This window comes from Montipora foliosa, chromosome 9 (genome assembly GCF_036669935.1).
Source record: "Montipora foliosa isolate CH-2021 chromosome 9, ASM3666993v2, whole genome shotgun sequence".
NCBI lineage: Eukaryota > Metazoa > Cnidaria > Anthozoa > Scleractinia > Acroporidae > Montipora > Montipora foliosa.
The window spans coordinates 202,501-230,000 of NC_090877.1; the positions used below are offsets into that span (position 1 = coordinate 202,501).

Sequence of the window (27,500 nt, forward strand, 5' to 3'; positions counted from 1 at the left end):
CCGTGAATCGTGCCGGTGCGGGTCACAAAGTTGCCGACAACATTTTTCATGTTCACTAAGGTCCCCTCAACATATCTAGACTAGTGGCTTGCTTTAAGCATTAATTTCCCACGGGACTTAATTTTACGACACTTGCTCCCTGACTATTTGGGACTGTAACTCTTGTTCTTTCTTTTAGAGGTTTTTTTTCAAAGTCTATATGAACTTAAAGGGATCCTCCACTCTTAAAGTAAATATAGCTGAAAATGCTCTAAATATGCTAAAAAGAAGATATTTTGCATAAAAAAGTATTCTGCTCACCCGGATATATTTTTTTCGGCGTCCAAAAAAGGCCATCACGCTGGTTCGAACTTCCCGCGGGCCGCCATCTTGATAGGTGCGTGAAGCAGTCTGGGCTTGTGACGTAACTTGGTTGCTTGGCAGATATCAACATATCACAACAAAATGCCTCATTGCGTGGCCTTTGAATGCAATGTTCAGGCCAAAAACAAACAAAACGATCCCAAAATTCGGTTCCACGTTTTCCCAAGAGATAAAGAATTACGCCAGGCGTGGATTCATGCTATCGGGAGGACATCTCTACCGAAGGATCCTCGTTTGTGCTCCAAACATTTCGAACAACATTGCTTCAAAGAGTCTTATCTGATGGAATTGCGACTGCTTGGATCAAGCCGTATGTTGAATCCTCTCAAGCCAGATGCTGTTCCAACGTTATTTTCACACAGACCCGCAGCCCCTGTACGTCTTTCCAGTGTGAAATGCGCAGAGAAGCGACAAAAGCTCGAGGTTTGTATTATTTTGTTAAGCTTACGTTAACGCGATTCCTGGTAAATTCTCCAGATTCCCGGAAAAATTTACATGTAACTCTTCCCCGGCTCAAACTTTCGCGGGAAAAATATTCAAAACCCAGCACTCATCGAAAAAAGTTTTTTCACAAGAAATTGAGCTCGGAACATATATAAATTTATATTGATGTTTATTTACAATAGTCTTTTGTTGTTTATTTGCTCTTTAGACTCTTGCTGTCTTACTGGAAGACAACCCAGGTACTTCAACTTATGGGGATGAAAATCAACTGGCTTTAGCGGAGGGGCAAGACGACGATTTGCCGGAGATGTTGTCAGAGAGTATTTCCCAGACCATGTGCGATATGGGGACACAGACAGAGTGCCCATCTGTAACAACTCTGGTATCAATGGTAGACGATTCAACACAGTGTGAAATGCCAACAACGGTTCACTCCCCAACAACCTGCAACGCAGAGTGTCAATTTCCGCTTGATGTTTGCGAAACTGATCTTGCGGATCACACATATTGTGACAAGAAAGCACCTCAAGTAGAAGTGGGAGAAACTGCACCAGATTTAGACCTACTTGAAGAAGTGGAGGAAATGCATGCTTATAATGCCTCCCAGGGTTCTCAACTTGATTTGTTTCCTGACTTAAGTGAGGTTGAACCTAATGAGAATGCTGGTGATGAACCAATGGAAGTTATCATATCACAGGAAACGGAGTCCAGCCAGTCAGAGTATGAGCCCAGCGGAGACCAGTCAGCCTCCCAAGGTAAAGCTCCTTCATCTGAAGAGGAGATGGTGGAAAGCAGCTTTGGAAAACGGCGTGTGTTCCTTATTTATGAAGAAAACCTGAAGGAGCTGTTGCGGTTTTGTCCAAGATGTGGCGCATTCATTGTTCCAGAAAGCATTGAAGAAGTGCAGAACGAAGGCACACAACTCACATTGAAACTGAACTGTTTGAATAACTGCAACTTCAAATGGCAGTCACAGCCTCCCTTGTGTGACATTAAAGGGGCAGGAAATCTGCTGGTATCTGCAGGAATTTTTCTCTGTGGCATTCCCTTCTCCAAGTTTCAGTCCTTTTCAAGGCTGATTAACTTGAAGTGCATTGGACAGGGAACATACTATAATCTACGAGAAAAGTATGTATTTCCAGTTGTGACAACAACTTGGAAAGAACAACAGGCAGAGATTTTTGCTGATTTAAAGTCACGGGAAACTGAAGCTGTTTTGGCTGGGGATGGCCGCTGCGACTCACCGGGCCATTGTGCAAAGTACTGTACTTATACGCTTCTTGACGTAGAGAGTCAAAAGGTTGTGGACTTCAAAGTTGTAGTTGTTTCAGAGGTAGCAAATTCCAATTGCATGGAAAAGAAAGGTTTTGTGGACACATTGTCAAATATTGAAGCAAATGGCATCAAAGTGGGTGTGATATCCACTGATCGACATCCTCAGATTAAAAAGGAATTGAGGGTCAACCATCCCAACATAGATCACCAGTTTGATCCATGGCACATTGCTAAGTCTGTTAGCAAGAAATTGTCTGCTGCATCAAAGAAATCAGGCTGTTCAGAGTTGGCACCATGGATCCCATCCATTGTCAACCATCTGTGGTGGTCTGCAGAAAGCTGTGGCAAAGATCCAGAGGTGCTGAAAGAGAGGTGGTTGTCAGTCATTCATCACGTGACCAACAGACACGAGTGGCCGGGAAACAGGCACTTCCACAAGTGTGAACATGGAAGGCTCACGACTGAGGAACAGCGAAGAAAGAAATGGCTCAAGCCTGGAAGCACTGCCCACACTGCACTACTGAACATTGTGAAGGACAAGCACCTGCTCAAGGATATTGTTCACCTTGTAGAATGTGTACATACCACAGCCCTGGAGGTGTACCATTCGTTATACCTAAAGTATCTTCCCAAACTGACGCACTTCACTTATGATGTTATGAAGGCTGGCACTATGTTGGCAGCCCTTGACCATAACTTCAATTCTAACAGACCCCAGGTAATGCAAATATATGACACCTTATTTACGATTCCACAATATTTCAACTCTAAGTCCAAATGTCAACAGGCAAATTCTCCTTCCTTGTCTCCATACATTTGTTATAAAACTGGAGGGAAAGCTGTTAAACCCAATTTTTTTTTTTTTTTGCTGTTGATCATTTTATTAATTCTCGTAATTTCTCTGGTTGATATCGCAAGGGGAAAAAATTCTTATAACCCAAGTTAACCACTCAGGAAGAGATGTCCAATGTTGGTTTAATATTAACATTTTGTTATTCACTTCCTACATGTAACAAACATGTACTTATTAATTTCTAATAGGCTTTGATTCAAACTGGAGAATTGCAGGGAGAACCCAGATTTAAGATTTCCTGGAGTAAAGTGTCCAAGCGGTTTGGAGCAGAGCAGAATTTAACAAATTATCTATGAACGACGATATTCGCATCAAAACAAACCGAGACTAATGGTATCAAAAGATCAAAATTGAAACCAAGCTTCCACTGTCTTCGACAAAAACGCGAGTTCTTTACAACACACACACTCCTTGTCAGTCGGCATAAGTGCACATTGATCACATAGGCACCAAGAAGTGTTCGTCCGCCGCCTTTCTCCACGAGGCGATTCCAAATTGCCGATCTCATCCTCCTCGTCCTCTGAATTGCTACCTGTCTCTTCCATTTCATCGCTTGAATACTCAGGTTCAAGTTGATATGGCTGAATAGACATCTCGAACCGCTCTTGCCACAAATAAAAATGCGAAATGGGAGCAACCTAGTTACGTCACAAGCCCAGACTGCTTCACGCACCTATCAAGATGGCGGCCCGCGGGAAGTTCGAACCAGCGTGATGGCCTTTTTTGGACGCCGAAAAAAATATATCCGGGTGAGCAGAATACTTTTTTATGTAAAATATCTTCTTTTTAGCACATTTAGAGCATTTTCAGCTATATTTACTTTAAGAGTGGAGGATCCCTTTAAAAAAAGCTGGTTGAACTTATGTCTGAAATACGGAAAATCGAACAGTTTTTCCTGCAATTTCGGCACTTTTCCTGCAATTTTACCCATTTTTCAGTTTTAGAATAAGCGCAAGAAGTGGAGTTTCAAGCAATCGTTGTAATAGGGTTCAGATTCGCAAACATAACAAACAAAAAAAAAAACAAATAAAAGTACTGTCATAAGAAATTTAATGGCTACCTGCTCTTTAATTGTTCTTCCTGTCTGCATAAAAATTTGCCGACACTGCGAAGTGTATATTTTCTTCCTTTTCTGTATTCAGGATCACGAACGGTGCATTTAGTGGGATTTTGCGGTTTATCGCTCTTTGTAGAGATTGGTAATATGCTCAATGATACTTCCAAGTAAATAACTTTGGTAGAGATCCATGGATGTTCCCGTATGAGGCATACTTCGTTTCACTCCCCGTCATGTCTTTTCAATGCCCTGCTGTGGGCTCATTTGTCTTGGTCGACGAAGTTTAGGCGATGGTTAACTGTGAGATGATGTTAGCCCTTGTCTTGTAGGCAGTTGTAAACTTTCCGGCCTCAGGTAGCTAGGGCTAATATTTTTTCAAGGAAAGTTTACGGTCAGAAAATTAATATGTATTATTTCGGATTGAAAGCTATCCATTGCAGTTTTTTCTTGAGCATCGCGAAAAAGATCCATCTCCCGATGCGGCACTTTGTCTTTGCCAACTGACTGCGTTTTCACACAGGTTTTGGACATGGAAGACGAAAGTACATGTAAATTGTTTTCTTTGCACCACTCTATGCACAACTCTGGAAAGGCTATAAAGCAGGGACAATTTCCAAATGATCAAATCTCCCATTGCTGTGACGCTTTTACTTCGGTAGCCATCTTGATAATATTACGAAGACACAAGTAAAAGAAGGGAAACATGAAACGATTTTATTTGCAATGAACTTGTGCATGAAAGTTTCCCATGAAAGATGCCCCAATCAGACTTTAAGCGTGGTATACCCTTCCACGCAGTGAACTTATAAATGTGCCGCACGCACATGACGTGAAGGAAAAGCAGGTCACAGTTCACAGCAGTACTGGAAAACCTAAAACCATCACAGGGACTAACCTTAAGCCTAAACAGTGCCTTAAGTCGTAATTAGGTTACGGTTAGCATTATTAAAGGGATGGGTTGTTTTAATAGTAGTAAAACAGGATCTCTTAACGGTAACCTACAAGTGTAAGTTCGATTGTAGGTGCTCGGCGCGGCACGTGTATATAATTACGTACCATTGTTATGTAAATAGCCAGCCAGAATTCAAAATAAATATCATTCTCACGGTGTGAATTAGCAACTTGACACGTTAGCTCAGTGGTAAAGAACAGGGACAAGTAATCCAGAGGTTTACAGTGGGTTGGAGTTCAAGGCAAGCTGCGAGTGACATATCATGGGATAAAATGGCACAAAAAGCCGAGCGGGGTCTGGAAATAAGAACAAGACAAAGGGATAGAAAGAGGAAAGCTGGGACAAAAACGAGTAACGGTGTGGGCGATGAAGGGAAAGAAGAGAGAGGGAGGGAGAGAAAAAATAAGAGCCGTTTTCATTCATCCCGTAAGTACAAATTACCCATGTATATATTCGGTTCTCTTGGGTATACGTATTGTTCTACAAAACAATAGCACGAATGAATAATTAATTTATTGTGCATGCATAATGAGGTAGGGACCTGTACGGAAATCATTCCCATTGGACTTCCGTACCAATGTAAAAGCTTGCATTAAAGTAATAAATGTTCACACGTTGTAAATAGTTTTAGTCAGTTATAATGGTCATGAGTCTCTAATTGTTAGAGTCTCGTGACTATTATAACTAAACTATTTACAACGTGTGAACATGAAAGCGAATGTGTTGTGGTTCAATTTTATCCTTAGTTTATATCATATAGCGATGTTTCTCGTGACGTCACCCATTGTTATTAATATGCCAACCAGAACCTAATTGGCTGCTGAAACAATGACTTCTTTTGATCCGTGGCTCGCAAATTTGAATATCAAAAGAAATGTGACATTAATGTTTGTAAACAAGAAATATCGCTATTTATCCTTGTTTTTAATGTATGTAGATGATTTTCAAAAACGGAAATAATTTGGACCAAGCATATAACACTGAACACAAAAAATATAAAAGTGAATAAAATGAAAGTTGGAGAGCTTACAATGATGTCTCAGGGACTTGCAAGAAATTGAAATTGTTTTATTGGTTCATTGTTGATTTGATTTAATTTTTTTTTTCACACACGAACATGTATTCCTGTGATAAAAACAAATACTCAGCGTGGTCCTCACCATATTGGCTGATAAGTGTACAGTTATGTTCCAGTGTTAAGCAGTTGCCTACAAAGTCATAGCATCTTGTACAAGTTGTAGCCTTTCTTGTCCTTTTCAATGTCATCCAGAGTTGGCTCTAAGCAATCGTTTGTTGATGTGAACTGTTTTTTCCATTCTTTGAAACTTTGCTACTTGCGAGTGCTTTCCAAGGACTTGTGTCTGCACATGAGCTAAATGTGTTTTGTAGTCTTCCTGAAGAACCTTAATATTGGGGCTGTTTCGAAGCTTGTTTCTGTACTTAAATTCTTAGCCAAAGCAGAGGACAAGGAAGATGTGGACAAATTTTGTCCTGGCATGTACTAAAACCAGGCACATCGGATCACTCTGGAACACCCTGGAAGTAACCCAAAACCCTCAATTTGGCTAACCCTAGGCCTAAAAACCAACCTAAGGCCTAGCTATGTCTAGGGTTAGCCAAATTGAGGGTTTTGGGTTACTTCCAGGGTGTTCCAGAGTGTTACGGTGTTCCGGTGTTCCGGTGTTCCTGGTTTAAGTACATGCTTTTTGTCCTTCACCACAGTGGCTGGTCTCATGGGCTACTTCTGTTGGAGGCTCTTTAAACTGTGCTGTCCTGTCCTCGGTGCTATCCTCTGTCATAGCTTCCTCTTTAACTGCTCTTCCAACTTCTGATCATCCTGGTCCAAAAGGCATTCCCCCACTTGTTCAACAGCAACTAAAGTTTCCTCTTCTTCATCATCACTATCTTCTTCTGCATAATCTTTGCTTCTGCTTTCAATTTCATTACAATCATCATGATCATTTTTGCCCTCATTATCATTGCCAACATCATCATCATCATCTTGTAAGAAGCCAGAGTGAATGATTTGGTTGAGGTTACCACTTTTATCAAACACTCTGATAGTATGATGGGGTATTTTAACCCCTGCTGATGCCACACACTTGTCTTGCAAGTATATGGCTTCTGACTTCAGTGTGTGATTGCGAAAATGGTGTAAAGGCGAGAGGGTATCAGCTCCTGGTTGAGCTTCAACTGGTCTACTGACATCAAAAAAATTCAATGCCACTCAGAACATGCCTCCACCAACTTCCTTCACCACAGAAGAGGAAGTCTGCAATTTTTTCCAGGTGTGCTTGGTACGCATGTGGATACTTCAGGATTACTCTGTGAGGGATTATGGTGTTCTGTGCGGGAGGCAAGCAGCGTGCTAACTTCCCAAGTCTGGACGGTTGCTCTTTTAATGTGTCTCTTTGGTTATTCTCCTCTGCCTTCAACTCTGCTTGCATCCTTATGATGCCAGGGGTTATTATCTCTCCAGGTCTTCTACTTGATGTTGATGTAGAGATGCTTGAAAGTGTATTGAAGTGACGTTCTTGCTTTTCAGTATTGGTTGACCTGCAGCAGATAATACGATGTTGGATAAGAGCATGTATAACAAAAGAGTTTAGGTATCGCCCATAAAACGTTTGCTCTGAGAGGATCTGAGGCTTCCCAATGACTTCTTCACATGCAATGGCGTGGAGAAAGGTCTGATTGTGAAGTCTCAGGATGCTTCTTGGGCAGCGCTCCTCTGGTCTTGCATAAAGAATCCTGGATATTTCTGTCAAGGTATCCAGAAGGGATTGTACTTTATCACTCACAAATCCTGCACATTAAACAGTCAAAACAATACACACATTTACAAGTGAACAATCAACATCAACAGATTTTATAACCTGACCATGCTCAATTTAAGTACCTGATTTTCTTACATGGCTACCTTATTTGTGAAGACTAAGACCAATCAGAGATGTCTCTAACTTTTAAATGGGGCTTGGGAATTAGGACTGGAGTAGCCACAGGTTAGTGTCATTCTTTCAGTGGGAAATGGCAGTATTGGATGGCCCTGCTGATTCACAAAATTTTAAATTTATTAAATGTATGACATCATTCTATTAAACTGTACATGCACATTGTAAATTATCCTTATGTTTCATACGAAACATAATTTCTTGGGTACTCTAAATGCTGTTCTTAAATCTAAATCTGGCTAAAAGCATGTTTCATAACTGTGCGAGATCAGCTGCAAGAACAATATGATAAATAGAGGATATTACATGGCCGCACAGGGATATGAATTTTATCTTTGAGTGGTGCAAGTATCTCTCACGAGTGAGAGATATTTTCAGCACGAGAAAATAAAATTCATATCCCCAAGCGGCCATGTAATGTTCTGTTTATTATATAGATATTGATGAAATGTCTAGATTTAAAACAACTTGTTTTATTCATTTTCGAAATGATGAAAAAGTGGTCACCAACTGCTAAACCATGCATGTTATGAAAAACGAATCATGAGAATGTCAAATTTTGCAATAAAAATGGTAATGTAGTAGAGAAGAATTATATTAAAGCACAAAAGTATCTTAAAATGAAGAGAAAGCTCGTGTTTTAATGGGTAATTGTGTTGGTCGCCATGACAACACCTATATCCTCACATGATAAAAATAATATGTTCACTGCGCGTGGTGAAGATGTGATTTTTTAGTTAAAGGAGAAATCCTGGTATTTCATCAATATCTATATGATAATATAAAATTATTGCCTTTTTGTAAAAGAAAAAATTGAGATCCTTAAATGTTACCTTTTAGTTGTTTGGCAAGCACTATAGACATCTCTCGGTAGTCTGAGCTACGAAGTTGGTCTTTTGTTCCTGATTTCTGCTAAAGGTATTTTCCTTCCAGAAACGGTGAAAAGTACTTCCTTTAAAGTGCCATCACTGTTTAGGATTAGTTTCCTGTACTGCTTGGGCACCACCAACTCACCAATTGTATACTCTCCTGCCTCACGTTTGACCTAAAATAAAGGAGAAAACAAATTAAATTTGAACATAAATAACTTACATTTGGTAGCAACTTAATTCTCTGGGGGGAGGGGCTTCTCTTAGCACATGACTGTATACTATAGTTAAATAATTCAATCCCTGAATTTAATTTATTTTCAATTTTGGTAATGGTATTGACTTTTTATACATACCGGGTATCTTATTCAATGATCTTTGTGTTTAAAAATGGGTGACTTACCTTGAGTGTTTCTTTGATTTCTCTGGTTCTAGGTGTTGGAACAGTGATCTCTCCTCCAAGCATTTTATTTAGCCTTCGTCTTGGCTTTGCTGGCCTTTTGTGGAACTGCTGATAGTGCTGCAGGTTCACCCCGTGTTCTATCAGGTACTCTTTGACAATCATGTTACCCAGTTTTTTATCTCCAAGACCATGTCGCCTTGCCAAGTCTGAATAATTGATCTATGGAAAAAAAAATTATAAATATAATCCTTCCTGTTTAGCTTTGAGGCCCAACAATATAATAATAGAAGTTTTAAAACCATGCCATGTGGTATGCTCAGCTGAAATTGGGGAGGGGCTTGTGAATAAGAACTTCTAAAGTTATTAGCTTTTGAGGGCCCTCAAGGTATTTTTCATGAGAAAATTATTATAGTGTAGGTTGTAGAAATAAAGCATCTTTGAACTTCTCACAGGGGTAGGGTATGTGTATGGATGCACATAAATGTGCGTATGCAGGGAAAAGGGTGGGGTTGGCTGCAACCCCCTCAACCCAGGCCTCCCATAGGTGTGTCCTTGAATCTGATGCTTTTACCTAGGGAAAGTTAGATACTGTTATTTGAAAAAATACACTCACCTTTTCACCATCTTCCATATTTTGTACTTCTCATGGGAGGTTTTCCCTCTCAAAGTGGACTGAAGCTGGTGATGATGAATGGCGCTCGGGTTTTCTTTCTCCAAGGTTTTCCTGGTTCTTATGTTTCTGAGCCCTCAGTGATGCCTCTGTGGGTGATTCAAAGTGGAGAGATTTCCTTTGTCTCAACCTCTGGGTGAACGACTGCCTTGTTGCCAACATCACATCACAGTCTCTCTTAGCCCACTGATCCTAAATTTAATTTTTTTCTAGGCGAGCTTTAATTTCTCTCGACGTTCACATTTTTTTCTGAAGGTTAAGTTCCCTTACTTTCGTTTGTGCTTAAGCAGTTTGGAATAAATGTGTTTGACAGCATTATTTTATGGCTGTTTCGTTTGGTTTAAGTTTACTTTGTGCCTTCAAACCACTTTTACGAACTATATCTTGCACAATTTTTCGAGGCTTAACAGTATCTCCATTAGGAAAGAGAGTATGGATGGCAAAATAATGAACTTGGCAACCCCCACAATTTGACCATGTATGCTGCTTTTTCTGTGACATTGGAAGAACTTTCCAGTTTGCAGCCGAAAATGTGTTTATGTACTGTGATCGGCTTTTGGAATTCATCTTCCGGAAAGAGCTGTAAACTGCTTTAGACTTTTTGATATAAGTCGAGCGTTTGACGGCAAAGATGTCTCGGCTGTCCTCTTCGAAGATTCCTAGGTAGTTCTTCCATCTCTCACCAGGGTCAGTTTCAAATCGAACTGCTTCCAACTTTATGCCAGCTCTCCTTTACAGCAACTCTTGCAAATCCACAATTAAACACAACCGACATGACTGATCCACACGACTGCACTGGCGCATCTATAATTCGTTTTACTGCAAATGTTGTTAACGATCGCGAAGTATTTCGTGAAGAGTTTCTGAAGATATTGTTGTGCGTATGCCGCGCTATTTTTCGACTTTGGCGCAAAAATGTTACACATGTAATTTATTCTTATTCTTCGATATTTTTCAACTAAATGCAAACTTATAATGTTGATTTTCTTCACCACGGTTGGAACCACGAGTGCAACTATTTGTGCTAAAAATTTTAAGAGAATGGCGTTGTTATTGCAAACCATAACTCGATCGAATCCACCTCGGACAGGGATAAATTCTGGCTGGGATTCCAAGCGTAAAACTAATAAATCGTATCTCATCTATTCATAGACATAGCCACTGTTGCTTTCCGACTTTCTGTTTGTTTAGTGGTGGGAATTTGCTTCAGAACACAACCAACGAATTTGCCGCGTAAAGTAACCATTACTGAAGGAATCATATTACTTTCCGGTAAATTAGTAATACAGGCTGAGAGGGCTGCTCCTAATGCACCTTTCTGTCAAGTCTGAGAAAAATGGGGTGCAAACTACTTAATTTTTTTTTTTTTTTTTCAAAAAAATGGTTCAAATGCCTGGTGACCCAGGCCTTAATTTTACTTGAGCCACAACATCTCTAAGGACATGCAACTAATTGCTATCGAAACAATATTTTCCAACAGACTCTATCCGTAAGGCAGGTAAGGCCAGGGAAGCTTTTTTTAAATTTCAAAAGGGATGACAATTGATCCCAACGGTCTTAATATCCGCCAAGAAACGTATAAGATTTCAGTTTATTATTTACAGTCTTTTCAGTTATTTTCCCGTTACTCTTAGCATTTGAATTCAAATTTGTCGTAACTACCATATTTTATCACATTTTTCCAGTATTACGTCAACGTCCACTTACTATATATGTGTACAGAAAAGCAATCCAATGTAAACTCTCATTGTACCTGAAGAAGGCTATTTTCGCCAGCCGAAAGATAGTACACTACTAAAATCAAATCTACGCTGTACCGGCTCTTGCTTAAAATAAAAATCCTGAGAAGACAGGAAATGTTAACATCACAAGTGATCTTGAAATGAAGGGATCTGCACATTGATCAGCACATGAGATTACAACCAACAAATATTCAAGAATTTAACAAATTATCTATGAACGACGATACTCGCATCAAAACAAACCGAGACTAATGGTATCAAAAGATCAAAATTGAAACCAAGCTTCCACTGTCTTCGACAAAAACGCGAGTTCTTTACAACACACACACTCCTTGTCAGTCGGCATAAGTGCACATTGATCACATAGGCACCAAGAAGTGTTCGTCCGCCGCCTTTCTCCACGAGGCGATTCCAAATTGCCGATCTCATCCTCCTCGTCCTCTGAATTGCTACCTGTCTCTTCCATTTCATCGCTTGAATACTCAGGTTCAAGTTGATATGGCTGAATAGACATCTCGAACCGCTCTTGCCACAAATAAAAATGAGAAATGGGAGCAACCAAGTTACGTCACAAGCCCAGACTGCTTCACGCACCTATCAAGATGGCGGCCCGCGGGAAGTTCGAACCAGCGTGATGGCCTTTTTTGGACGCCGAAAAAAATATATCCGGGTGAGCAGAATACTTTTTTTATGTAAAATATCTTCTTTTTAGCACATTTAGAGCATTTTCAGCTATATTTACTTTAAGAGTGGAGGATCCCTTTAAAAAAAGCTGGTTGAACTTATGTCTGAAATACGGAAAATCGAACAGTTTTTCCTGCAATTTCGGCACTTTTCCTGCAATTTTACCCATTTTTCAGTTTTAGAATAAGCGCAAGAAGTGGAGTTTCAAGCAATCGTTGTAATAGGGTTCAGATTCGCAAACATAACAAACAAAAAAAAAAAACAAATAAAAGTACTGTCATAAGAAATTTAATGGCTACCTGCTCTTTAATTGTTCTTCCTGTCTGCATAAAAATTTGCCGACACTGCGAAGTGTATATTTTCTTCCTTTTCTGTATTCAGGATCACGAACGGTGCATTTAGTGGGATTTTGCGGTTTATCGCTCTTTGTAGAGATTGGTAATATGCTCAATGATACTTCCAAGTAAATAACTTTGGTAGAGATCCATGGATGTTCCCGTATGAGGCATACTTCGTTTCACTCCCCGTCATGTCTTTTCAATGCCCTGCTGTGGGCTCATTTGTCTTGGTCGACGAAGTTTAGGCGATGGTTAACTGTGAGATGATGTTAGCCCTTGTCTTGTAGGCAGTTGTAAACTTTCCGGCCTCAGGTAGCTAGGGCTAATATTTTTTCAAGGAAAGTTTACGGTCAGAAAATTAATATGTATTATTTCGGATTGAAAGCTATCCATTGCAGTTTTTTCTTGAGCATCGCGAAAAAGATCCATCTCCCGATGCGGCACTTTGTCTTTGCCAACTGACTGCGTTTTCACACAGGTTTTGGACATGGAAGACGAAAGTACATGTAAATTGTTTTCTTTGCACCACTCTATGCACAACTCTGGAAAGGCTATAAAGCAGGGACAATTTCCAAATGATCAAATCTCCCATTGCTGTGACGCTTTTACTTCGGTAGCCATCTTGATAATATTACGAAGACACAAGTAAAAGAAGGGAAACATGAAACGATTTTATTTGCAATGAACTTGTGCATGAAAGTTTCCCATGAAAGATGCCCCAATCAGACTTTAAGCGTGGTATACCCTTCCACGCAGTGAACTTATAAATGTGCCGCACGCACATGACGTGAAGGAAAAGCAGGTCACAGTTCACAGCAGTACTGGAAAACCTAAAACCATCACAGGGACTAACCTTAAGCCTAAACAGTGCCTTAAGTCGTAATTAGGTTACGGTTAGCATTATTAAAGGGATGGGTTGTTTTAATAGTAGTAAAACAGGATCTCTTAACGGTAACCTACAAGTGTAAGTTCGATTGTAGGTGCTCGGCGCGGCACGTGTATATAATTACGTACCATTGTTATGTAAATAGCCAGCCAGAATTCAAAATAAATATCATTCTCACGGTGTGAATTAGCAACTTGACACGTTAGCTCAGTGGTAAAGAACAGGGACAAGTAATCCAGAGGTTTACAGTGGGTTGGAGTTCAAGGCAAGCTGCGAGTGACATATCATGGGATAAAATGGCACAAAAAGCCGAGCGGGGTCTGGAAATAAGAACAAGACAAAGGGATAGAAAGAGGAAAGCTGGGACAAAAACGAGTAACGGTGTGGGCGATGAAGGGAAAGAAGAGAGAGGGAGGGAGAGAAAAAATAAGAGCCGTTTTCATTCATCCCGTAAGTACAAATTACCCATGTATATATTCGGTTCTCTTGGGTATACGTATTGTTCTACAAAACAATAGCACGAATGAATAATTAATTTATTGTGCATGCATAATGAGGTAGGGACCTGTACGGAAATCATTCCCATTGGACTTCCGTACCAATGTAAAAGCTTGCATTAAAGTAATAAATGTTCACACGTTGTAAATAGTTTTAGTCAGTTATAATGGTCATGAGTCTCTAATTGTTAGAGTCTCGTGACTATTATAACTAAACTATTTACAACGTGTGAACATGAAAGCGAATGTGTTGTGGTTCAATTTTATCCTTAGTTTATATCATATAGCGATGTTTCTCGTGACGTCACCCATTGTTATTAATATGCCAACCAGAACCTAATTGGCTGCTGAAACAATGACTTCTTTTGATCCGTGGCTCGCAAATTTGAATATCAAAAGAAATGTGACATTAATGTTTGTAAACAAGAAATATCGCTATTTATCCTTGTTTTTAATGTATGTAGATGATTTTCAAAAACGGAAATAATTTGGACCAAGCATATAACACTGAACACAAAAAATATAAAGGTGAATAAAATGAAAGTTGGAAAGCTTACAATGATGTCTCAGGGACTTGCAAGAAATTGAAATTGTTTTATTGGTTCATTGTTGATTTGATTTAATTTTTTTTTTCACACACGAACATGTATTCCTGTGATAAAAACAAATACTCAGCGTGGTCCTCACCATATTGGCTGATAAGTGTACAGTTATGTTCCAGTGTTAAGCAGTTGCCTACAAAGTCATAGCATCTTGTACAAGTTGTAGCCTTTCTTGTCCTTTTCAATGTCATCCAGAGTTGGCTCTAAGCAATCGTTTGTTGATGTGAACTGTTTTTTCCATTCTTTGAAACTTTGCTACTTGCGAGTGCTTTCCAAGGACTTGTGTCTGCACATGAGCTAAATGTGTTTTGTAGTCTTCCTGAAGAACCTTAATATTGGGGCTGTTTCGAAGCTTGTTTCTGTACTTAAATTCTTAGCCAAAGCAGAGGACAAGGAAGATGTGGACAAATTTTGTCCTGGCATGTACTAAAACCAGGCACATCGGATCACTCTGGAACACCCTGGAAGTAACCCAAAACCCTCAATTTGGCTAACCCTAGGCCTAAAAACCAACCTAAGGCCTAGCTATGTCTAGGGTTAGCCAAATTGAGGGTTTTGGGTTACTTCCAGGGTGTTCCAGAGTGTTACGGTGTTCCGGTGTTCCGGTGTTCCTGGTTTAAGTACATGCTTTTTGTCCTTCACCACAGTGGCTGGTCTCATGGGCTACTTCTGTTGGAGGCTCTTTAAACTGTGCTGTCCTGTCCTCGGTGCTATCCTCTGTCATAGCTTCCTCTTTTAACTGCTCTTCCAACTTCTGATCATCCTGGTCCAAAAGGCATTCCCCCACTTGTTCAACAGCAACTAAAGTTTCCTCTTCTTCATCATCACTATCTTCTTCTGCATAATCTTTGCTTCTGCTTTCAATTTCATTACAATCATCATGATCATTTTTGCCCTCATTATCATTGCCAACATCATCATCATCATCTTGTAAGAAGCCAGAGTGAATGATTTGGTTGAGGTTACCACTTTTATCAAACACTCTGATAGTATGATGGGGTATTTTAACCCCTGCTGATGCCACACACTTGTCTTGCAAGTATATGGCTTCTGACTTCAGTGTGTGATTGCGAAAATGGTGTAAAGGCGAGAGGGTATCAGCTCCTGGTTGAGCTTCAACTGGTCTACTGACATCAAAAAAATTCAATGCCACTCAGAACATGCCTCCACCAACTTCCTTCACCACAGAAGAGGAAGTCTGCAATTTTTTCCAGGTGTGCTTGGTACGCATGTGGATACTTCAGGATTACTCTGTGAGGGATTATGGTGTTCTGTGCGGGAGGCAAGCAGCGTGCTAACTTCCCAAGTCTGGACGGTTGCTCTTTTAATGTGTCTCTTTGGTTATTCTCCTCTGCCTTCAACTCTGCTTGCATCCTTATGATGCCAGGGGTTATTATCTCTCCAGGTCTTCTACTTGATGTTGATGTAGAGATGCTTGAAAGTGTATTGAAGTGACGTTCTTGCTTTTCAGTATTGGTTGACCTGCAGCAGATAATACGATGTTGGATAAGAGCATGTATAACAAAAGAGTTTAGGTATCGCCCATAAAACGTTTGCTCTGAGAGGATCTGAGGCTTCCCAATGACTTCTTCACATGCAATGGCGTGGAGAAAGGTCTGATTGTGAAGTCTCAGGATGCTTCTTGGGCAGCGCTCCTCTGGTCTTGCATAAAGAATCCTGGATATTTCTGTCAAGGTATCCAGAAGGGATTGTACTTTATCACTCACAAATCCTGCACATTAAACAGTCAAAACAATACACACATTTACAAGTGAACAATCAACATCAACAGATTTTATAACCTGACCATGCTCAATTTAAGTACCTGATTTTCTTACATGGCTACCTTATTTGTGAAGACTAAGACCAATCAGAGATGTCTCTAACTTTTAAATGGGGCTTGGGAATTAGGACTGGAGTAGCCACAGGTTAGTGTCATTCTTTCAGTGGGAAATGGCAGTATTGGATGGCCCTGCTGATTCACAAAATTTTAAATTTATTTAAATGTATGACATCATTCTATTAAACTGTACATGCACATTGTAAATTATCCTTATGTTTCATACGAAACATAATTTCTTGGGTACTCTAAATGCTGTTCTTAAATCTAAATCTGGCTAAAAGCATGTTTCATAACTGTGCGAGATCAGCTGCAAGAACAATATGATAAATAGAGGATATTACATGGCCGCACAGGGATATGAATTTTATCTTTGAGTGGTGCAAGTATCTCTCACGAGTGAGAGATATTTTCAGCACGAGAAAATAAAATTCATATCCCCAAGCGGCCATGTAATGTTCTGTTTATTATATAGATATTGATGAAATGTCTAGATTTAAAACAACTTGTTTTATTCATTTTCGAAATGATGAAAAAGTGGTCACCAACTGCTAAACCATGCATGTTATGAAAAACGAATCATGAGAATGTCAAATTTTGCAATAAAAATGGTAATGTAGTAGAGAAGAATTATATTAAAGCACAAAAGTATCTTAAAATGAAGAGAAAGCTCGTGTTTTAATGGGTAATTGTGTTGGTCGCCATGACAACACCTATATCCTCACATGATAAAAATAATATGTTCACTGCGCGTGGTGAAGATGTGATTTTTTAGTTAAAGGAGAAATCCTGGTATTTCATCAATATCTATATGATAATATAAAATTATTGCCTTTTTGTAAAAGAAAAAATTGAGATCCTTAAATGTTACCTTTTAGTTGTTTGGCAAGCACTATAGACATCTCTCGGTAGTCTGAGCTACGAAGTTGGTCTTTTGTTCCTGATTTCTGCTAAAGGTATTTTCCTTCCAGAAACGGTGAAAAGTACTTCCTTTAAAGTGCCATCACTGTTTAGGATTAGTTTCCTGTACTGCTTGGGCACCACCAACTCACCAATTGTATACTCTCCTGCCTCACGTTTGACCTAAAATAAAGGAGAAAACAAATTAAATTTGAACATAAATAACTTACATTTGGTAGCAACTTAATTCTCTGGGGGGAGGGGCTTCTCTTAGCACATGACTGTATACTATAGTTAAATAATTCAATCCCTGAATTTAATTTATTTTCAATTTTGGTAATGGTATTGACTTTTTATACATACCGGGTATCTTATTCAATGATCTTTGTGTTTAAAAATGGGTGACTTACCTTGAGTGTTTCTTTGATTTCTCTGGTTCTAGGTGTTGGAACAGTGATCTCTCCTCCAAGCATTTTATTTAGCCTTCGTCTTGGCTTTGCTGGCCTTTTGTGGAACTGCTGATAGTGCTGCAGGTTCACCCCGTGTTCTATCAGGTACTCTTTGACAATCATGTTACCCAGTTTTTTATCTCCAAGACCATGTCGCCTTGCCAAGTCTGAATAATTGATCTATGGAAAAAAAAATTATAAATATAATCCTTCCTGTTTAGCTTTGAGGCCCAACAATATAATAATAGAAGTTTTAAAACCATGCCATGTGGTATGCTCAGCTGAAATTGGGGAGGGGCTTGTGAATAAGAACTTCTAAAGTTATTAGCTTTTGAGGGCCCTCAAGGTATTTTTCATGAGAAAATTATTATAGTGTAGGTTGTAGAAATAAAGCATCTTTGAACTTCTCACAGGGGTAGGGTATGTGTATGGATGCACATAAATGTGCGTATGCAGGGAAAAGGGTGGGGTTGGCTGCAACCCCCTCAACCCAGGCCTCCCATAGGTGTGTCCTTGAATCTGATGCTTTTACCTAGGGAAAGTTAGATACTGTTATTTGAAAAAATACACTCACCTTTTCACCATCTTCCATATTTTGTACTTCTCATGGGAGGTTTTCCCTCTCAAAGTGGACTGAAGCTGGTGATGATGAATGGCGCTCGGGTTTTCTTTCTCCAAGGTTTTCCTGGTTCTTATGTTTCTGAGCCCTCAGTGATGCCTCTGTGGGTGATTCAAAGTGGAGAGATTTCCTTTGTCTCAACCTCTGGGTGAACGACTGCCTTGTTGCCAACATCACATCACAGTCTCTCTTAGCCCACTGATCCTAAATTTAATTTTTTTCTAGGCGAGCTTTAATTTCTCTCGACGTTCACATTTTTTTTCTGAAGGTTAAGTTCCCTTACTTTCGTTTGTGCTTAAGCAGTTTGGAATAAATGTGTTTGACAGCATTATTTTATGGCTGTTTCGTTTGGTTTAAGTTTACTTTGTGCCTTCAAACCACTTTTACGAACTATATCTTGCACAATTTTTCGAGGCTTAACAGTATCTCCATTAGGAAAGAGAGTATGGATGGCAAAATAATGAACTTGGCAACCCCCACAATTTGACCATGTATGCTGCTTTTTCTGTGACATTGGAAGAACTTTCCAGTTTGCAGCCGAAAATGTGTTTATGTACTGTGATCGGCTTTTGGAATTCATCTTCCGGAAAGAGCTGTAAACTGCTTTAGACTTTTTGATATAAGTCGAGCGTTTGACGGCAAAGATGTCTCGGCTGTCCTCTTCGAAGATTCCTAGGTAGTTCTTCCATCTCTCACCAGGGTCAGTTTCAAATCGAACTGCTTCCAACTTTATGCCAGCTCTCCTTTACAGCAACTCTTGCAAATCCACAATTAAACACAACCGACATGACTGATCCACACGACTGCACTGGCGCATCTATAATTCGTTTTACTGCAAATGTTGTTAACGATCGCGAAGTATTTCGTGAAGAGTTTCTGAAGATATTGTTGTGCGTATGCCGCGCTATTTTTCGACTTTGGCGCAAAAATGTTACACATGTAATTTATTCTTATTCTTCGATATTTTTCAACTAAATGCAAACTTATAATGTTGATTTTCTTCACCACGGTTGGAACCACGAGTGCAACTATTTGTGCTAAAAATTTTAAGAGAATGGCGTTGTTATTGCAAACCATAACTCGATCGAATCCACCTCGGACAGGGATAAATTCTGGCTGGGATTCCAAGCGTAAAACTAATAAATCGTATCTCATCTATTCATAGACATAGCCACTGTTGCTTTCCGACTTTCTGTTTGTTTAGTGGTGGGAATTTGCTTCAGAACACAACCAACGAATTTGCCGCGTAAAGTAACCATTACTGAAGGAATCATATTACTTTCCGGTAAATTAGTAATACAGGCTGAGAGGGCTGCTCCTAATGCACCTTTCTGTCAAGTCTGAGAAAAATGGGGTGCAAACTACTTAATTTTTTTTTTTTTTTTTCAAAAAAATGGTTCAAATGCCTGGTGACCCAGGCCTTAATTTTACTTGAGCCACAACATCTCTAAGGACATGCAACTAATTGCTATCGAAACAATATTTTCCAACAGACTCTATCCGTAAGGCAGGTAAGGCCAGGGAAGCTTTTTTTAAATTTCAAAAGGGATGACAATTGATCCCAACGGTCTTAATATCCGCCAAGAAACGTATAAGATTTCAGTTTATTATTTACAGTCTTTTCAGTTATTTTCCCGTTACTCTTAGCATTTGAATTCAAATTTGTCGTAACTACCATATTTTATCACATTTTTCCAGTATTACGTCAACGTCCACTTACTATATATGTGTACAGAAAAGCAATCCAATGTAAACTCTCATTGTACCTGAAGAAGGCTATTTTCGCCAGCCGAAAGATAGTACACTACTAAAATCAAATCTACGCTGTACCGGCTCTTGCTTAAAATATTTACCTTCTATATAGCCCATAAATGGTGGTACCCCCGACCGGGCTTTAAAGCGAGTAGACATTAATAAGGGTTTGTTATGGCTAAAACTGATTGAGTGCATTCATGGTCATTTGCTTTGTGACTTGCTCAATTTTGAACCTAAGCGGATTCAAAAGTTAAACTAAAAACCCTCTCTATTCAGGAAGAATTCAAGACACATCATTTACTTACTTTCTCGATGTGCAAGAAAAGAATGGAGGGCAGTATATAGTTCGATCACACAAGAAACAAATAATTTAGCACCGTGACCTCTCAAGCTAATTGTTACCTATTACCTTGCAACGACAGACAAATAACTTATTACACCCAGTAAGCTAATATTACTAAATACCTTGCAATGTTCCTCTTGTAAACCTTCTAAGCAGGAATACTGAATACGGCTGAAAAAAAGTTAAGGGATAAATGATGCCGGTGGATCATTTAGATGCATCATTTGCAACTGATCATGAGTGACAGTGGTCACTTCAGAAAATAAACATGTAGGGAATTCTGACATAGTCACTAACTTGATCCACACTGGGTTAAGTCGAGAAAACAACAAAAAGTGACGCAAAATTCATCAGAACTGGTTTATCACAAATAAATTACTTGTTCGTGTTATTAACAAATGAGTAACAGTGAGCAACTTACCAAAACGGATGCTAATCAATGCGAAGTCCTTGACGACAAAAAATGACTCTGCAAAATTTGATGATTTAATGTGGTTATCCATGCATTATCGAATCTTGTAGGAAAACTTTTAACTTTCATAACAAAATTCCCTTATGCCTAGTATGCATTAAAAATGTAGAACAGGAGCGGAAAGCTGAAAATTCTCAAGAGAACTAACAAATGGAGCAGCAAGGAGAAGTCATTTCATACTCGAGCAAAGAGCGCAACTGATCAGTGAAGCAGTCCAATTTGAACACTGATCGAGGTGAGATGACTGTTCCATTGCTCCGAAAAACTCAAGTAATGGTTTCGTTCGGCGAGGTTCAAAGTCGTAATGAGAACGGGTACATTATACGATGCTCCGATCTTGCTTAGCTTTAAGTAAGACTTTAAAGTGAGTAGACATTAAGGGTTTGTTATGGCTAAAACTGATTGAATGCATTCTTCATCGTCATTTGCTTTGTGACACCCTCAATTTTGAATCTAAAAACCCTCTCTGTTCAGAAACAATTCAAGATACATCATTTACTTACTTACTTACTTACTTTCTCGATGTGCAAGAAAAGAATGGAGGGCAGTTTTTACATTGTAGTTCGATCACACAAGAAACAAATAATTTAGCACCGTGACACCTCAAGCTAATTGTTACTTATTATCTTGCAACGACAGACAAATATCTGATTACACCCAGCAAGCTAATATTACCAAATACCTTGCAATGTTCCTCTTTAAAACCTTGTGAGCAGGAAAAATGAATCCGGCTGAACAAAAAATTAAGGGATAAATAATACTAGTGGATCATTTGGGTGCGTCATTCGCAACTGATCATGAGTGACGGTGATCATGATCACTTTAGAAAATAAACATATCAGGAATTCTGACGTAGTCAGTAACTTGATCCAAACTGAGTAAAGAGAAAACAACAAAAAGTAACGCAAAATTCGTCAGAACTGGTTTATCACACATAAATTATTACTTGTTGGTGTTATTAAGAAATGAGTAACAGTGAGCAACTTACCAAAAAGGGTACTAATCGACGTGAGGCTCGACAACAAGAAATGACTCTGCAAAATTTGATGATTTAATGTGGTTATCCATTTTAACTTTCATAACACAAATCATTTATGCCTAGTATGCAAAAGGAGTGGAACTGGAGCGGAAAGCTGAAAAGTTCTCAAGAGAACGGATCGAGGTGAGATGACTGTTCATGATTGCTAGGAACAACTCAAAAAATACATGGTTTCGCTCGGCAAGGTTCAAAGTTGTGGTGAGAACGCATACATTATACGAGGCTCTGGTCTTGCTTAGCTTTAACTAAGACTTTAAAGCGAGTAGACATAAAGAGTTTGTCATGGCTAAAACTGATTGAATGCTTTCTCAATCGTCATTTTGCTTTGTGGCACCCTCAAGTTTTAATCTAAGCGAATTCAAAAACTAAAACCTTCTCTGTTCAGGAATAATTCAAGATACATATCATTTACTTACTTTCTCAGAATGGTGGGCATTTCATGGTTCCATCACACAAGAAACAAATAATTTATTACACCCTCAGGCTAATGTTACTTATTACCTTGATATGTTCCTCGAGTCGTTGCAAATGAATTAATGGGCAAGCAACATTGTTTGATTGTTTGCGTGCGCGGTGCGTGCCTGCGTTCGTGAACCCCAGCCATGCTTCTGAATGATCGTGATCACTCAGAAAATAAACAGTTAAGTTAAGCCTAGTTTTCATAATGCGTCTGGTCGAACTTTCCAGTTTAGTGCGTCTTCGAAGACGCACTAAAATAGATTCTTCGTCCAGATGCATAATGCGTCTTGTGGCCGTCTTTATACTAGACCAATTTAACAGACGCAGAAAAAATGTTTGCCCAAGTTCGTCCCAGACGAATTATGCGTCTCTAGTATAAAAAGGGCAACCCTAAAACCCAGAATCCGGAATCCGGAATCACAGTACAATACAGAGAGTAAACAATATCCTAAACATTCATAAAAGCTAACCTTAGGCCTAATTAGGCCTAAAAACGTTTGTTTAGGCCTAATTAGGCCTAAGGTTAGCTTTTATGAATGTTTAGGATAGTGTTTACTCTCTGTATTGTACTGTGATTCCGGATTCCGGATTCCAGGTTTTAGGGTTGCCCGTATAAAAACGGCCATTATTTGCGTGCGCGGTGCGTGCCTGCGTTCGTGACAACCAGCCAAGCTTCTGAATGATCGTGATCACTCAGGAAATAAACAGTTTAGCCGACATAGTTACTGACTTTAATCCAAAGAAAAGAAAAGAGAGGCGAGTAGGAAATTTATTACGCATGCATTACTTGTTCTTGCTATTAAACAATGAGAAACAGTAAAGAGTTTAATTTAAAGCAGCCTTATAAGGCATATTATGTGATCACAATGTACAACTAATTAAAGAACAGAAAGCAGTATAGTTCAATCAAACAACAAAAAAATAATCAATTAGGAGTGTCTCATTACCTGGCAAAGTCTTCGTTGGAACGTGTTGAGCAGGAACAAGGAACCCAGCTACAAATAAATTAATGGTAATCAATATCGGTGGATTGTTTGCGTGCATGCGTCAGTTACAACTGAATGACCGTGAGCGCTAGAAAATAAATGTAGAAACAATACCGACATACACGGATGATGGAAATGTGAAATGGGCCCGAGGGAAGGAGTTGATACAACACAAGTTGCGTTGACAACGGGCAAAGGGTGTAGGACAACTTTAAAATCAGAGTCCTGGGCAGGAATCAAACCTACGACCACAGGCAGAGAACGCTAAGGATGCGAGAGCGCTTGACGTCACGCTATTTTGAGACAGTCAACTAATCGAGGAAAATGTTCCATTAAAACTTCAAATCGCGTTGTTTCTTTTCGAAAACTCATTTTATGGACAGCTAGATAAATAAAGTTCACTCAGCTAATATTTTCTACGTTGTCCTGGATGATTTGATGGTTTTTTGGGACGCTTCGATTTCCTCTTCAGATCACACGCGTCGTCACATACGATATAAATAGTCTATTTGCAACGAGGTTATGCGCATAATCTCGTTGCAAGCAAGATGGTTGCCAGAAAAGAAGACAACAGGTCATCGAGCTTTCTCGGCAAAGGAAAAGAATCGATCGCTTGTTCTTTTTTTTCTGGAAGATTCTAACTTTTAGCTGGTAGCCGCGTTTGCAAAGGCGGGAAATGATGAGGGGTTGCAAAACTTTCCTCCACCATGCGAAGGACTTTTTAATGTTAGAAGAGTCTTAGAAGCTTGCGTGGCTCCCTTCGCCTGTTGGCGAATAAGTTGAAAGCGTGCAAGTGATGTCATCATCATCATCAGTCCTTTTTGCGCCATGGAACGCATAAGGCCATAAGGTGATGTACCACTATAAAATTGGCTGTCGTGTTTGCGGCAAAAAACACGTTGTTTTGCCTTTCGTAAAAACGAACAAAAACTTCTGTGTAGAGGCTTCTATTGTGCTGAAAAAACTGAGAAAACGCGCAGTCGACGAAGCGAATCAAGACAGCGGGTCAAGTTGGTTTGAGCCATTAATTTTCTTGTTGTCAGTTTCATAAATATTTTGAGAGTAAGTTTACAAGTATGACAGAAATGTTGTTATTTGTTTATGTTCGGCAGGAAATGAAAGCTCTTCAAATGCAGTTAGAACTTTTACAACTGCAACAGCAACAATTGGTAAGCTTAAGTTATATGTAAGTTACTTAAGTTTGTGACTGGAAAGTATATATACATCCAGATACAGTAAAAACCCGCGTGTAAGAACCTACATTTTTCCAAGTTTGGCAAAACAAGTTCTTATATTTGGGGGTAGTGATTGGCAATTTAGGCTAAAGTGGGTTCTTCATGAGGTTCCTAAGTTTTCAGTAGAAACCATTCCTGTACAAGCAGGAAAACTAGGTTTGGTCCTTTATGATACAGCATTTATTTGTAACTGTCTTGTCACGGGCCTTGTTCAAGACTAACTAAAAAATTATATACACTATAAACAAACATTTTGCATACAAAATAAAATACTTAATGGAATAAGTAAAAAATGCAAAAAAAAGTCCTTTTGCCTTAATTTTCTGGTCACATTCATTTTATGATGAAACGACATGCTGGTCAGAGCGAAAATATAGCCTTTTTTAGGCTCAAACACGAGGCAACCGCAAAAACCACACTGAAGGAAGCCGTGGAGGCCTGTCATTAACTTCTTATCGAGAAGAAATCTGGACGTTTGCCTAAGCAAAATGTTTTAAATATGGTGTCATTAAGGGGTCAAAAAGAGCCTAGGCCACGCCCAGATTGGTCCCTTTAAGGAGTTTTTAGTCCTTAAAAGGACCGGGATTCTGCTAACTTTGTTAAGACTCAGTTGAAAGACTTATGTCTCAAGCTCCAGTCCAACCCGTCTTTGTCATCGAAGAATTGCCCAAGACGGATTTTTGCCCTAAAAAGGTCACCTAGAATTTTCGAGACCTTTTTTCTGGCTGAAATTTTCGAAAGGTAAGTTTTTATCCCTATAATTTTCGGATCACTAGACTTTCAGCTAGGAAATCCGAACAGATGAAAAATTTTTAGGGGATAAAAATATGCCTATATCTGCCGTTTAAATACTAAAATACGTTAAACAATGCTATGTTTAAGTGGTTTTGAACTACATTCTCGTTGGGTGCCCCTGATACTATACGGGAAGCTGCGGGTTTTTTCAGATCCGATGAGGTTCGTAACATCAGAATGAGTCACATCTCTATTGATGACAGGTACCTGACAATCCGAGTGGAGAAAAGCAAGACAGACCAGGGAGATGAGGTTGCGATTGCCCAGTCAAGCAGTGGTGTCTGTCCAGTTTCGATACTCAAAAAATTACTTAAGCATGTTAGATATTAACCCCCACTCTAACGAATTTATCTTTAGAAGTCTAGTCCAAACTAAGGGTGCGTTCGATTGACCGTATTCCGGAATAGGAATACATGGAATATAAGTTATAAATCATTCGTTTTTAGGGAGATTCACATTAAAATTGTCAAACATCTGCTAAAATGCTATTTTAAACATATTTTTATTATCCTTGTGGCTTCGAAACGCGCCAAACATACCGTTTTAATCATCTCTCCACGTATTCTTATTCCGGAATAGGGTCAATCGAACGCGCCCTAAATCGTTTCATGAGCTAATTCCAAAATGATAAACCAATTTCGTACACGACGTAGTGTAGTAGAGCTGAAATATGTAAAATGCGGCCTTTGAATGAATATGAATTAACTGGTAATGAAATATTTCTGCGGCATGAGAGCAGTGGGGACTGGGCCTGTTCAGTGCATCATGGGACACGATGACAGTCATACAAGAGAGTTTTGTCACATGGAAGATCATTCTTGGCCAACGCCAGTACTATGAACGTTTTTTTATTTCGTATTTTATTTTTTATTTCTCTACCACAGTTTAAATAGTAGTTCACACTCGTTTCAATTCTGTCTTAGCAGCGTGGCCTTCGTAGGATTGGCATTCAGAGCTTACTTATTAAGTCATGGATCCTACCCAGGTTTCCTGCCTTATTTTCCCCCCAACGGGGATTTTTTCCGGCAGGTTTCTCCTGGCCTCCGTCGGGGCAGTAGCTGTTTCTGTAAACTGCCGCCTAGCTCTGTAATTCTTAGGTAGGGATAGGGTTAGTTATCGAAGTTATCGTAGTGTAATCAAGTGTGATCACGACTGTACTGGTCTCAGCCGAGACTGCCCAAACAAACCCAATGGCTTCTATTCATGTTGCGCACTGCATAGTGCACCTGAAATCTAGTAAATTTGTAATCTCAGATCTTTAAAGTGCGCTCGGTAATCGCTTTGGAGGCAAAGCAGATGGGTAGAGAAATTAAACAATCTGTTTTTTGTACTTGGTCTATCGACCAGTTATTTGTTTTTCTGAGAGGTTTTACAATTGGTGGTTTTTTTAGTGAATCCTAGGGTTTACAAATGGTTTCTAAAAAAAGTCAAAATCCAATAGGTGTCAACACAAACAAAGGGAAAATCGCTGCACACGCATGATTCGAGCGACCAACGCCAATAACATCAGAGACAAACAGTTTCAGCTACAGAACTCTTAAGTGGCTAGCGGCTTGGTGGATATTCAACGAGGCTGGACAATCTGCGAGTATTAAGTCTAAGCACCCATTTCAAATAGCGCTGATAAACCACTTTTTAACTCTAAGCACCCACTTTAAAATGGTTAGCTTTCAATAACTGTGTGACTTGCATTGCATGTTGACTCGCATGGCTCGCTGGCTCACATTTAATCAACAACAACATAACGAAGTCTCAAACTGTGGGGCTAAAAGAACATAGGTATCAACAGAATAGAGACATTAAGAAACTGAAAAGAAATACCAAACGATTGTGCTCGAAAATAAAAAAACTTTGCTGTGATCGAAAATGATTAATTGACGAGACGCCGACACACTACGCGTCATTGTTAATTTTATGGTATATAACGAATTGTAATCACACAAGTTAATAGGGAGCTTAAAGGGGCTAGGTCACGCTATTTTAGGCATTTTCAGCACTGATCGAATGGTCATAGAATTAACT

At 39.3% G+C, this 27,500-nt stretch overlaps 4 protein-coding genes and 1 long non-coding RNA gene across 11 annotated transcripts in view; 2 read left to right on the top strand and 3 right to left on the bottom strand.

Annotated features, from left to right (window-relative positions):
- Positions 1-21,530, bottom strand: part of LOC137970735 (uncharacterized) — a 45,660-nt gene extending 24,130 nt beyond the window's left edge. Inside the window, exons 1-3 of one of the 3 annotated variants that reach the window (XM_068817288.1) lie at positions 21,476-21,530; positions 20,914-20,961; positions 20,615-20,663 (exon numbers count right to left, since the gene is read on the bottom strand). The gene's annotated coding sequence lies outside the window, so the exon portion shown is untranslated. Of the gene's footprint in view, positions 1-20,614; positions 20,664-20,913; positions 20,962-21,467 lie in introns of all 3 variants that reach the window. The other 2 variants (XM_068817287.1, XM_068817289.1) reach the window with 2 other exon arrangements.
- LOC137970734 (tetratricopeptide repeat protein 28-like) overlaps positions 1-22,457 on the bottom strand; it is a 101,307-nt gene extending 78,850 nt beyond the window's left edge. The window contains exons 1-3 of one of the 2 annotated variants that reach the window (XM_068817283.1): positions 22,420-22,457; positions 21,953-21,998; positions 21,647-21,695 (exon numbers count right to left, since the gene is read on the bottom strand). The gene's annotated coding sequence lies outside the window, so the exon portion shown is untranslated. Of the gene's footprint in view, positions 1-21,479; positions 21,598-21,646; positions 21,696-21,952; positions 21,999-22,419 lie in introns of those variants that run through there. The other variant, XM_068817285.1, reaches the window with a different exon arrangement.
- On the top strand, positions 277-3,283 carry LOC137971010 (uncharacterized). Its single transcript, XM_068817703.1, has 2 exons — positions 277-786; positions 1,016-3,283. Exons 1-2 carry the CDS (start codon positions 445-447, stop codon positions 3,026-3,028), a joined length of 2,355 nt encoding a protein of 784 aa, XP_068673804.1. The 5' UTR covers positions 277-444; the 3' UTR covers positions 3,029-3,283.
- On the bottom strand, positions 6,773-9,943 carry LOC137970936 (uncharacterized). Of its 3 annotated transcripts, none has more exons than XM_068817605.1 (4): positions 9,781-9,943; positions 9,168-9,386; positions 8,729-8,940; positions 6,773-7,500 (listed from the first exon to the last, which is right to left on the bottom strand). In XM_068817605.1, the coding sequence occupies exons 1-3, from the start codon at positions 9,796-9,798 to the stop codon at positions 8,776-8,778; spliced, it is 402 nt and encodes a 133-aa protein (XP_068673706.1). In that variant the 5' UTR covers positions 9,799-9,943; the 3' UTR covers positions 6,773-7,500; positions 8,729-8,775. The 3 variants fall into 3 exon arrangements, with proteins under 3 accessions (XP_068673706.1, XP_068673705.1, XP_068673704.1); XM_068817604.1 differs by having other exon boundaries at positions 6,773-7,705; XM_068817603.1 differs by having other exon boundaries at positions 6,773-7,750; positions 9,781-9,941.
- LOC137970737 (uncharacterized) overlaps positions 21,002-27,500 on the top strand; it is an 8,503-nt gene continuing 2,004 nt past the window's right edge. Inside the window, exons 1-4 of one of the 2 annotated variants that reach the window (XR_011116856.1) lie at positions 21,002-21,199; positions 22,067-22,126; positions 24,561-24,617; positions 25,682-27,500. The exon at positions 25,682-27,500 is cut by the window's right edge and continues 2,004 nt beyond it. This is a non-coding gene — a long non-coding RNA (uncharacterized lncRNA). Of the gene's footprint in view, positions 21,200-22,002; positions 22,127-24,560; positions 24,618-25,681 lie in introns of those variants that run through there. The other variant, XR_011116855.1, reaches the window with a different exon arrangement.

What these genes read in the sequence shown, in the direction of transcription:
- LOC137971010 (XM_068817703.1), top strand. Translation starts at nt 445, where the DNA reads ATGCCTCATTGCGTGGCCTTTGAATGCAATGTTCAGGCCAAAAACAAA. An exon ending in AGAAGCGACAAAAGCTCGAG is followed by an intron (nt 787 to 1,015) that starts GTTTGTATTATT and finishes TTTGCTCTTTAG; the next exon opens with ACTCTTGCTGTCTTACTGGA.
- LOC137970936 (XM_068817605.1), bottom strand. An exon ending in AAATCAAAGAAACACTCAAG is followed by an intron (nt 8,941 to 9,167) that starts GTAAGTCACCCA and finishes CCTTTATTTTAG; the next exon opens with GTCAAACGTGAGGCAGGAGA.